Here is a 12869-nt window from a genome sequence, read left to right on the forward strand (position 1 = left end):
TTGTGCTGCCAGTGATCAAGCCTAGGTCAGCCACCAACAAGGCAAATGCCCTACCCACTGTACTATTGCTTTAGTCCAGAAACACTATTGCTTTAGTACTTTTAGAAGGAGTCATTTTTTTTATTTAAACACCGTGAAATTATAATTGAGTTCCAGGCATACAATGTTGAAAACACTAACCCTTCACCAGTTCTCTGTCCCTGCACCAGTGTCACCTTCCACTCTCTGTTTGCCTCCCACTTACTAATCTATAAGAGTGCTTTATAAATAAAAAATTTTCACTGTAATTTACAGTACTGTTGCTGATGGGGTTTCATACATATCTCTGCACTGCCTTTTTAACACCACCTCTTCCAAGTTGAATGTTTCTGTCTACCATAGGCATTACTCCCTGTTGTATCCCCAAGAACCTTCAAATAGCATGATTCCTAGAGAATGCCAGTTATCATATTCTTTGTTTCCATTATTTGGGAGTACTCATCATTCTACTATGTACAAAACTGTCATATATAACTATCAGTTCATCTATCTCATAGCCTATCACTAAGTATTTACTTGTGTATTTATTTAGTTGTGAAATGTCAGGCTGCTGTAATAATTTTATATTCACTAATTGGTATCAACTACTTCAGTATTAATAAATACATTTTTAAATGTTTTTTGTTACCAAATTGTATACTTACAGCTACAAATAAAAGTCACTCCTGGCATGAGACTCAAAAAAGGTAATTAGGGCTTAGGGAGAGACCATTTATAGAGTACTTTCTCTTTTACTAGTTGTGGTGCTAGATACATTACCTACTATCTTGTTTAGTCTGTAAAACTGACCTTTTAAATATTATTAAGGGGAAAAAACCTCACAGCTAATTAAAAAAAAGACAGTTATAAAACCAATCTGTGTTCCAATCCATGTTCCTAACTTTTATTCATTTCCTTTTTCCTTTTCATTCATTTAAACTACTATATGTCAGTATGAGCTACCTTTCTGTATAGGAGCATTCCAGGTTTGATGGATATTCAAAAAGTGAAAATAAATGTGGAGCATTATATAAATAGAAGGACCTAAGTATTCTAGACATAGAAGACTGTTTAGTGGTTTATAATTTTTTTTACCCACTGGTTTAGCAGAAACGTGATAGTTTTAATTCTTGCCCCAGCAACAAAGCAGTGCCCATGCAAATCCAAATATTTCCAGTTATCTTACTAGCAAACATTCTTAAGCTCATTGTGACTGTATTACGTGTTCCTTAATTCTGATGTTTGGGAAGGTAGTCATGTAGTCATGTAGATAACTCCACATATCATCCATCAAGATTAACTTGTAACTGCTACTTTTGTAGTCCTTGGTGTCAAGTGACCCTTTTATTGAGACTCTGACATTGATTGACCTGATCTTTACTGTGGTCAGAGATTTCAGCGCAATTAGACAAGTTTCTAGTCCTCTCCTACTTTTCTCTGTTATCCCATCTCTCCTAAGTGTTCTTATTGCTTGAACAAATGGTTCATCTAATGAACCTCAAATAAATTCTACTGCTATATCCATGCCACATTATAAATTTTCTTTCTCGTGTATATATTTTTCTTTTTCATACATACATAATCAATCATTGTATGTTCAAGCTTTTGATGAATAGGTAGTAGGCATCAGCTTAATACAGGGGCACTCTGTATCATTTTTACTCTCATCTTTTTTTGTTTGTTTGTTTTTGGGTCACACCTGTCTTTGCTCAGGAGTTACTCCTGGCTCTATGCTCAGAAATCGCTCCTGGCAGGCTCAGGGGACCCTATGGGATGCAAGACAAACACCTCACCTCCATGCTATCTTTCCAGCCTCCTCTATTCTCATCTTTTTTGACTTCTTTTTCTTGGATTTATAATGTTGCATAGGGAATAACAGGTCCTCAATATATTTTTGGCATGATTAGCTAAAAGTACACATTTTATTCTTTAGGAAGAAAGAGTAAATATTCTATAAATATAATGTAGCAACTAAAATTTCTGTTTTCTCTCTTTGTTCTACCTTTTTCTCATTCATTCATAGCTGTCTTGTATATATTAGTTGGAACTTTTCTAATAATTGAAATATTGAAAAGCTTTAATTGTCATTATTATTTGAAAACACATGATTTCAGTAGTAAGAAAGGCTTTTAATTAAAGTTCTTCTAGAAGAATTTCTTACCCAATTTATTGTAATATCATATTCTGAAGTATACTTTTATAATCTTTATTTTAAACACTTTTGAAGTGCTTTATATTTAAAGGTCTATTTCTGAACTATTTTGCTCACCTATATAAAGTATATATGCCTAAAAATAGCTGATCATGAATTGAACTGTCAGAAGTATATCATATTCACTGTTGTACTTGACTTTAATATCTGAAATCATACTCAAAGACTTCAAGACACAAAAATTTATTTTATCTTGTCAAGAAGAACCAGAAACAGAAGTATTGGGGTCTGGGTGCCCCAATATTCAGGAAAGGTGTTTCTAGCTGTTGTTCCACTTTGTATGACCTCAGCTCTCATTCATATAATGAAAGAACCATTGAGAAAAACAGAAAGAGAAAAGATAAACAGTCTAAAGTCTAAATCAGTCCTTGGTATAAAGGCTTCCCAGAAGCCTCACCTAACCATTTGACCTAAGTCTCATTGGCCAGTTGTGTTTACTTAACTCCTCTAGCAATCAAAGATGCTGGAAGATGAATTATGATAGAGTATAAAGGACTTCAAATCTGTTATGCACCATTCTCATAAATAAAAAAGGGAAAAAGGTAAGGCATACCTGTGCATATGTACACAGACACACAAACACAACAAAAAGTAGTCTATGTGGTAAATAAAATTTTGAACTTTTAATTTTTTTTTTATTTTTGGGCCACACTCAGTGATGCTCATGGGTTACTCCTGGATATGCGCTCATAAATTGCTCCTGGCTTGAGGGACCAAATGGGACAATGGGGGATTGAACCGAGGTCTGTCCTGGTCAGCCATGTGCAAGGCAAACGCCCTACCACTGCACCATTACTCTGGCCCCTGAACTTTTAATTTTTAATGCATGTGATAAGTATTATGCTTTGAGTTTTTTAAATACTTTTTACACTTTATAGAAAAAATAATGTGTCTTATGAGGAAAGAATAATAAAGAAAATTAAAAGTTCTTTATTCATCAATACTTTAGGATGTGCCCTGGTATATTTGATTTTCATTTTTGATGTACCAAAAAAACAACAAACCAACAGTTTAAAACATCATAGACGTCTTATGTTTCTGAATGTTGAATGACCAATTAGTTATACTGTACAAAATTCAAGGTGTTGGTTGAAAAAACTTTGTCTACCCTAGAAGCTCCATTTGTTTATTCTTTCCAGTTTCCAGAGTCTCCTCTTTATCTTGGTTGACCTCCTTAGTATGTTATTTTTTTCCCTTATTCTTCCATTATTACAGGACCATCTCTGACACTAATCCACCACAACCCTTTTTTTTTTTACAATGAGAATCACATATTCCAAAATAATCTTCCCAATTCAGAACTTAATATCTGCAGAGTTCCTTTCTCACTATAAAATAGCATAGATTTACAGGCTCCAGATATTAGTACATAAACATTATAAAAAGTTCATTATCACACTTTAATACCTTGTAAAATAGTAAAACATAAAAATTAACTCAATGTTTGATCTTAACAAGACTATCATATTTTAGTTACACTATGGCTGCTTGGATATTGCATAATTTAATTCAAAATCAAAGAAACTCCTTACTAAAGATGCTGAATAAATACTCTTTGCTGCTTATTAATAAATTAATTAATAAATTATTAATAAATAATATGTCTACAAAAGAAAAAAAGAAAAGTTATGTCTCAGGGGATGGAGCAATAGCAGAGCGGCTGGGTGTTTGCCTTGTACGCTGCTCACCTAGACGGACCCAGGTTCAATCTCCTGCATCCCATTTGTACATCCTCTCACCACCACCACCAACCCAACCTACCCCCACCCCTACCCCCCACCCCACCCGCGGGACCTGCCAGGATTGATTTCTGAATGCAAAGCCCAGAATAACTCCTGAGTACTGCCGGGTGTGGCCCAAAGCAAAAAAAAAAAAAAAAGAAAAAAAAAAGAAAAGTTATGTCTCAATGCAAAATTATCCTGAGAATTTTCTCATGTATCTATGCAATCTAGTTATTCTAAACTCCTTTTTCCTTATTTTTAGAAAGGCAAGACAACAACGCAAGAATTGAAGCTGTAAAGTCTCTTGTACATAAACTTCCTCCACCAAATCATGACACCATGAAAGTTCTCTTTGGACATCTAACTAAGTAAGTTTAAGAGTTTCTGATTTTGTCAACATGTATTATTTTGTTTTTGTTTCTGTTTTTGTTTTTGGGCCACACCCAGCGGTGCTCAGGGGTTACTCCTGGTTGTCTGCTCAGAAATAGCTCCTGGCAGGCACGGGGGACCATATGGGACACCGGGATTCGAACCAACCACCTTTGGTCCTGGATCGGCTGCTTGCGAGGCAAACGCCGCTGTGCTATCTCTCCGGGCCCAACATGTATTATTTTTTCAAAAAGGAATATTTAATTTCAAATGCAACTGCTTTACTTTTTCCTCTCTAGCTCACTTGTCTTCCTGTAAAATTTATATAATTTATTCCTCCTTTTTCCCCACAAGAATAATTTGTTGATTATCAGAATCTAACAAGTGCCTTAACATGGATGATTTTTACTTTGCTATCTACCATAATGAGAAGAGCATGAGAAGAATATGAGTTTATAACATAGTTACCAATAAGTTTCTGAAACTCTCTGAAGTACACTTTCCTCATTTGTGAAATGTTGATTCAGACTAATATAGTGCTATCTATGTAAGAAGTGAAAAACTCAGAGAAGCTAAACATTTTTACATGTTTAAAAATAAAAAGCAGGTGAGAGTGTCTAAAGCGCATAGAGGTCATATTGAGGTAACATGTTAGATATCAGGTTACCAAAGTTTTTGAGGGTCATTGACAGACTTAGAATCCATTAAAATTACAATGTAGAGCCATAGTGACTGCTAAATTGAGGTAGTATAAAAGAGGTCTGGATTCCATGTGGAGAATAACCCCCCCCCCAAAAAAAAAAGGAAGGAACTCTCCATGCAGAAAACCAGGGTAGTTTAGGCAAGAGCAAGAAATGATGCTGAGTTGAGCTGAGAAAGAGAGAGACAGAGGGAGAGAGAGAGTGAGAGAGAGTGAGAGAGAGGAGAGAGAGAGAGAGAGAGAGAGAGAGAGAGAGAGAGAGAGAGAGAGAGAGAGAGAGAAAGAGAGAGAGAGAGCAGAAATATTCTGGAAGGGAAAGGAGAAATCTCTTCTCTTCTCAGAAGATTTGGGACTTGTGCAAGTGGAAAATGATAGTCTTACCACATAGAGAGATAAGTAAAAATGACAAAGAGGTGTGTTGTATAGGAAGAGCAGACTTGAAGGCTCTATAATGGACAAGTAGGTTTGAAGTGACTATTACACACATGCCCTGCTTTAAACCCACATGTTGACACCTCTTTTAGATAAGGAAACGTACATACAAGTGAAGAAAGTCTTAGCTTTCACCATCTACATGTAGTAACGTTGAAATGTGAGAGAACTTCAGATTGTATAACTCTGCTCCTTTTAGATTAAGTACTCTTTAATCACCTATTCCTTGAATATGTTTCTTATAATTATTCACTTGCATAATTTTAGTGTAAATGTAATATGTGCAATTGTGCACATACACAGAATAAGCATATGTGGTGCATGTATATTTAAAAGTGAAATTTGCTTATCAGTTCCTCTAAGTTTCTAAGCAGAAGCAACTAACCTCTCTCTCATTTACTCTATGTTTTATACTGTCTTACCAATGTAAGAGAACATTTTGTCAAGGTTAAGAGCATTCTAGTTGTTAGAATGTTCTTACTTGTCCCCTCCATATATTAGCTACAGTAGAAAACCCTGTGTAGTTTTCTAAAAGAATATTTGGCTTAAATAGAATAAAGGAAAAGATCTTGTGTTAAATCCTTGCTTTATCATCTACCCTCTTTATGGTATTAGGGGTATGATATTAGGCACATAAAATTGGATTATATAGTATCAACCCTATCTTATATTTATTAGAATTAAATGAGATAAGCATATATGTGCCCGACACAAGGTAAACATTCCTCAAATGTTAATTATTTTTCCTCAGGATCCAGATTCACTATGAAATAAGGCTCATGTTACAAGCAAATAATGGAGTGCTTATCTCAGTAAATTAAACTGGTTAGAGTCATAAAACATAGAGAAGTATACTCTCTAATGCTATGCAATACTTATTCCTAGGGATCTTGAGGAATATCCATTACTCAGTCTCAATTATTCCTTTTAAATTCCTAAAAAAAAAGCTATAAAATGAAGAAACTGACCGTAAGCTAATTGTATCTTTGAAAAAGAAATAAATAAGGAATAGAGAAAAAAGAAATATAGTTAAGGCACTTTACAGTATGAGAATCTTTCATCTTCATGCTCCCCAATTCTAACTTTAACAATTAATGCCTAATCTTATTTACTATATCTAAATTTCTTTCCTAATTTTTTTTTAGAACTTTGATATCATTCCCTGGAGATAAAATGTATTTTTAACTAGGATTTAAGATCAAATTACTGCATCACCTTCTCAGCATTTACATCGTGAGATTTTTTTTCATTACTTATAGAGAAAAGAGTATTATTTGCTAACTACTAACCTTTCTTAGTTGTGTGACCATATTCTACCCCTGCAGTGATTTATAAACTGGGTTTAATTATGCACAAGTGTGTGTGCATGATTATATCTTGTTAAGCATTTCTTGCTAAGTTTTTGATAAACAGTCAATTGTGGTGTGTCATCAGAGCCTGAGAAGACTAAATAAGAAGATTGTTTAACGAGAATTTAAATATATTCATGTTTGAAAGAATCATTAGAATGTTTTCCTTAGTCTTGATGCATTTGGTAGTTCTTCAGAAAATCTACCATCAACACTTGGATGTAGTGTTTATTCAAAATTGTTGCAAATACATATATATATATATATATTTATTATATATTGTAGTTTGTTTGGTGAGTGTCAGGGAATGTAATGAAGTGCCAAAAATTCCACTTGACCTACGTACTCTGTTCAACAGAATAGAGTTCCATTTTTGAGTAGCTCGAAATTAAACATTCTCTGAAAGCACAGAAATGATCAACTAAGATGGTTTAATGTAGCAAAGTTGAACTACAAGGTGGGTGCAAGTCCTGGTCACCAAATAAAAATAGAGTAATTTCATTACATTTTATAAATATGTTAGGATTTATTATATCACAAACAAGACTTGCAATAATTGCTGAAGCAAAATAGTGTGCAACTTCTTTTTTGATTAAACTTGAGGTCAAGTTTTACGTTTTGTTGTGATAGCTTAAGACGAAAAATTCAAAGGCATTATCATCTCAAAATACATCAATTAGAAATCTTTATTAGTATCTATCCTCTACAATTAATCTTGTAATGATAATCACCAGTATGTTTCTATAAGGCCTTCTTCTAAATCACTATATAAATGGCAAGTCTTTCTACAGAAAATATAAGTGAACTGTTTAAAGGCATTTTTCTGTTACCTAATTATTTTCAAAATTAGGGAGACAAAATGAAAATGAAGTTAAAGATGAGAACCTAGAAGGATAAGCATTATTTGTTGATGGCTAATAATTTAAGGTTTAGAGTCAAATTAAGAAGTTATATAAAAATAAAAAAAACACTAAAACTTAATCAGGCAATTGCATGGTGTCTGTAGTGTTTATGTTAATTTTGTCATCTGATACCTCTGTATAGGGTGCATAAGATAAGAGAAAATCAAAACCAGATGACCACATAGAAATTATAGTTGAACTGAAGTGTTGACTATCTAGTAAAAAGAAATAGGGTCAGAGGGATGTGCAGTAGGGAATTTGTTTTGCACAGGGCTGGCCCAGGCTCAATCCTCAGTAACCTATATGATCTCCTAAGCACTACCAAGCCAAGATTAATTCCTGAGCATTGCCAGGTATGCTCCTATGTGTCCCCCCAACCAAAGGAAACAATCGTTTATTATAAGACTGCAGAGAAAATGTCTAACTTTAAAAAGTTGTATTTTTTTTATATTCAATCAATCATGGAGAGAAATCAGAGGTTTTAAAATTTGGTAATCATTAAGGCTGTAGTGATAGTGAGTAAGGTGCTTGCCTTGCACATGGTTGACCCAGGTTTGATCTCCAATATCCCATATGGTCCTCCAAACACTACTAGGAGTAATTCCTGAGTGCAGAGTTAGGAGTAAGTTTTGAGTACTGCTGGGTGTACTCTTCTAAGAAAAAAGAAGGGAAAAAAAGGCTCATGCTTGAGGAAGCCCAGTGCTCAATTCTCAGCACTGAATTGTTTTAAAAGCACTTATAGTGCAGGTCCTGAGCACAGCCACATGGCCCAAAAACTAAAACTGTCAAAACTCTCCCTCTGTCAGAAATTTAAAGAAACAGCAAAATGAGGTATTGTATTAAAGGATGTCCTTTTTCTAGATTTTGCAAATGTATAGAAGGAAAAGAAAGTGATGTTATTAAAAAGTATCAAAAAAGGAAAACAAACTAGAGGCCACAGAGATAGGGTAGGCTTATTCCTGTGCTATCAACCCTAGTTTGATCCTCAGCACCCCATATGGTACGCTGGCATTTATCAGAAGTGATCCCTGAGAGCTACTGAATGTTACCCCAAAGCCAAAATAAAGCAAAAACTAATGAAATAGTCTCAGCACACCCTTTTGCACACATTAGTATTGAGCCAATCTCTCTATGTTGCTGGAATATTCCAACAAACAAACTGAGAAAGGCATCTATGAAAACTATTTTTCATACATTTAAACCTTTAAAAACCTTCATAACTTTTAATCTCGTTATCTTAATTGTTGAATTTGTACCCTAGAAATGTGATATGAGTGAAGAGAGGCTATTTACCAAGATAAAATGATTTATGACAGTATTCTTCATACTCCTGGAAACTTAAAAATATCCTAAGTGTTCAGTGATAAGGGAAAGTTAACCAGTTTAGTGAAGTGTAGCTTATGATCATTTTTTAGCAAGGAAAATCCTCATGTTATATAAAGTCACAATATTATAAATACCTGACAGTACAATGCTTAATATGTAAAAAGTTATACATCTTAAAAAGATTTTGGGATATTGGTATTTCCTATTTTTGTTTTTTGGCCATGCCCATCACTGCTTACTCTGACTCAGTGCTCAGGGATTACCATTTGGGGCTCAGGAAACTATACAGGATTCCAGGGGTCAAGTCAGGGTCAGCCATATGCAAAACAAGGGCCCTTACCTCTGCATTATCTCTCCAGCCCCTAATATTTCTTTCTTCATGTTGTTAAATTATAATAAGTTTTTCCCCTTCATATATTACTTTTTTCTTCTACTCCTAACAATGTTAAAGAAGGCGAATAGTGAGATAAAGAAAATATGTGGAGAGAACAGCTTTTGGAGTTAAGCTTAGCTAAACCTGAATTTGACTCTTCTTTTTAAAGGTTAATTTGAACAAGTCAGAACCCTTGTTTCTGTTCTCATCTATTAAGCTGAAGATCATAGTGAAATCTATTTCTGTGATTCTGAATAAAATATTAATACTTTTAAAGTGTTTTGCATGGTTCATATCACAAATTAAGTCACAGATATTCATTATACATCAACATGTATCATTTTTATTATGAAATAAATGTAATGTTTTTGGTTTTGAGGCCACACCAAAAGGCAGTGTCTCAGAAAAGTTAGGGGCCCAAGCGATAGCACAGCACTAGGGCATTTGCCTTGTACGTGACTGACCCAAGAAAGACCTGGGTTTGATCCCGGCATTCCCATATGATCCCCGAAGCCAGCAGTGATTTCTGAGCTCATAGCCAGGAGTAACCCCTGAGCATCACGGGTGTGGCCCAAAAACCAAAAACATAAAAAGAAAGTCAAGGCAGTGTCTCAAATCATACTCTGGCTCTGTATGATCACTACTAAAGGAGCTAAATGGACAATATGTGATGCAAGAGATTGAACCTGGGTTTGTATTCTCTCTCTCTCTCTCTCTCTCTCTCTCTCTCTCTCTCTCTCTCTCTCTCTCTCTCTCTCTCTCTCTTTCTCTTTCTCTCTCTCTCTCACTCTCTTGCCATATCAAAAAAAAATTTTTTGGTTTGTGTGTGGGTGTGGGTGTGGGTGTGCTGAAACCCAGGACCAAAAATATCAAAAAAAAAAAATTAATGAAAAATATAGAGAGAATTGTACAAGTTACATTGCCAACATCCTTAGCTTCCAGAAAAATTATCTATCTCACCACAGAATCTTTCTCTAAACTTGAATTTCAGTTTTAGTCTGACTCAGCCAATGTCCTCAATTCCCAGTGAGGCTGTTTTCACATTTGACAAGATACCGGACACCTCCAGGCTCTGTCCAAACCTCTTGTGAAGTCTCCAATTCCATTCAATTCACTCATCAATTCTCAGTAAACCTATCTATTTCTCATGCTTTCAGATCCAACTATTTTCACCTTAGAGATGGTACATTGCTGAAACCATGATTGCATTTACCTTAATTTAGGCAAGCATGAGGAAGCTAGAGATAAGCACAGGTCTTCCTGTGCTCCTGGAACTGAGCTCTCCCTGTTACAATAGACTAAGTGACAGCTCTCTACCATATTGTTTAACTTAGTAGAATGAGTCTTACTGTGAGAATTTCCTGCCAGACAGAACAGTAACTGACTTTGTGGAAGACTGGGGAGATATATTGATGTTTTCATTTCCTTATCTTATACCTCAAATCCCTAGTATAAACATATCTAGAATCCAATCAACTACATATCACCTGGAACTGGCACTAATCTCTTGAAGTTCTGAGATTCTTGTTACAATTAGTCTTAGGTGTTCTAGTGACTGTTTAGGTCATTTTGTAATTTTTGCTGTTGTTCAATAATTTGTTCTCCAGGGTAAAAATAATTCAAAGATAATCACAGAAAAGTAAGTACAAATGCATTTCTAAGAAATTAGACTAAACTTATTAGTTAAAATTACTTTGTGGCATACCTTTTGTAGGCCAAAACAAGTCGAATTCTAAGAAAGAAAAGACAAAAGAACATTCAATTTTCATGCAGGTATGAATGATTCAGAGGAATCAAAATGTCTTAAAAGGGGAGGCTTTTACGAATGTCTGATAAAATAATGTCATTGATTGAGTTTCAAAAATAGCCTTGGAAAAAAATATTTGCTGCAGAAATTAGGTGCAAATAAACATTCTTGAGGGAGACTGACACTTTGTAAAATAGTTTGAAAGGAAAGCTAAAATCTTCTCTTGAATTTACTCTAAGAAAATCGCCAGCTGTTCACAGATTTCCAAGGTGAAAAAAATGATATGACTGAATAGATAAATCTCATGGAAGCATGCCAATTGAATGTCTCCTCGTTGAAAGGTGAAACTGTTGAACTGTGGCTACTTTGTGATAGTAAATGGATATTTAAAGCTTTTCTGTGGTCTTCATAGATGTTCAAATAAAATATTCTACCGAAGCAGGTCAAAGGTAGCTTAAATGATGAGACCCTTAAAATGCAAAGATTGTATGAGGAAACAATGGCTAGAGTAATTTAGCCACCCTGTCTTTAAAAAGAACATTGTGGGGCCAGAGAGATAGCAAAGTGGTTCAGCATTTGCCTTGCATGCTGCCAACCCAGGACAGATGGTGGTTTGATTCCCTGCATCCCATATGGTCTCTGAGCCACCCAGGGGTGATTTCTGAGCACAGAACCAAGAGTAGCCTCTGAGAATTGCCGAGTATGACCCAAAAACCAAAAAAATAAAAATAAAAAAAATAAAAAGAGCACTGTGAGCATTTCTGTGGAGGATGATGTTGAGATAAATGATTAAAGAGCAAACATAGAAATGCTACCTTTCTCTGTGATCCTCAATAGCAATGGCTGGTGAAGCTCCCTGCCTTACAGACCTCTCAATGACTAGTCTGCATGTACTTTGGAGCAAGATGTGTTGTTTTATGCTGTCCTCTGGCATTCCAACCCCTCCTTCCTTTATTTTATTTTATTTTATTAATTTTTTTGTACACTTTGGTTTCTCACCCAACCACAATACCTGATATCCAAGAACTAGCAAACCCTGACTATTTTTATTGGAAAAAGAGGAAACACTGTGTAAAGTGTTATTTTCTTTCTCTTTTTGCTTTTCCTTTTTCCCCTGAAGGACAGGAGCTGCAAGTTGCTTGAAATAAGCCAGAAGCCTAATAGCTCCTTTGCTTGTGTATTCGAAATGGCACCCTAAGCATTTTGAAGAGCTAATGTACTTCCTATGGGCCTGAAATTTCTCAACTGGACTCCTGTGGCAGAATTTGGCCTGGTAGTTAAGAAAATTAATTACTCTGACCGTGAGGATGAAGCAATAGTTCCCAACTCCCTGTAGTAATCATTAAAATGTCATCTACTTAGAAGACATCCTGGCATAGGATTTATAAGTTTTGTGAGCTCAGGACTAAGTTCAATGATCCTTCCAGTGGTGGATGCTTGTTCTGAAGGAAGACTTAGCAAGATAAGGTTTTTAAAAATGGAAGTGAATTTATTAACTTCAGATCCTTTGATATAATTTCTAAATGGTAGCATTAACCCCTTAATAATGGGAGTAAAAATAAAAGCAAAACTTAAAGTGACTACTTCCTATCTATCATTGTTTGTCTATGTGTCACAGAATTTGGGGTTTCCCTTCATCAGAGGTAAATTTATTAGCACCACCCTCTCCAATATGGATTTTGGCCTTTTCTAGTGGAAAGAAACCAGAATTTGGAAACAG

General features: G+C 35.1%; 1 protein-coding gene across 1 annotated transcript in view; it reads left to right on the plus strand.

Annotated features, from left to right (window-relative positions):
• The window catches only part of ARHGAP15 (Rho GTPase activating protein 15), a 723932-nt gene that overhangs the window by 649942 nt on the left and 61121 nt on the right, over nucleotides 1–12869 (plus strand). Inside the window, exon 12 of the mRNA XM_049773571.1 lies at nucleotides 4214–4319. Within this exon, the coding sequence (XP_049629528.1) occupies nucleotides 4214–4319 (106 nt within the window). The remainder of the gene's footprint in view (nucleotides 1–4213; nucleotides 4320–12869) is intronic.

Source organism: Suncus etruscus, chromosome 5 (assembly GCF_024139225.1).
Source record: "Suncus etruscus isolate mSunEtr1 chromosome 5, mSunEtr1.pri.cur, whole genome shotgun sequence".
Classification (NCBI taxonomy): Eukaryota; Metazoa; Chordata; class Mammalia; order Eulipotyphla; family Soricidae; genus Suncus; species Suncus etruscus.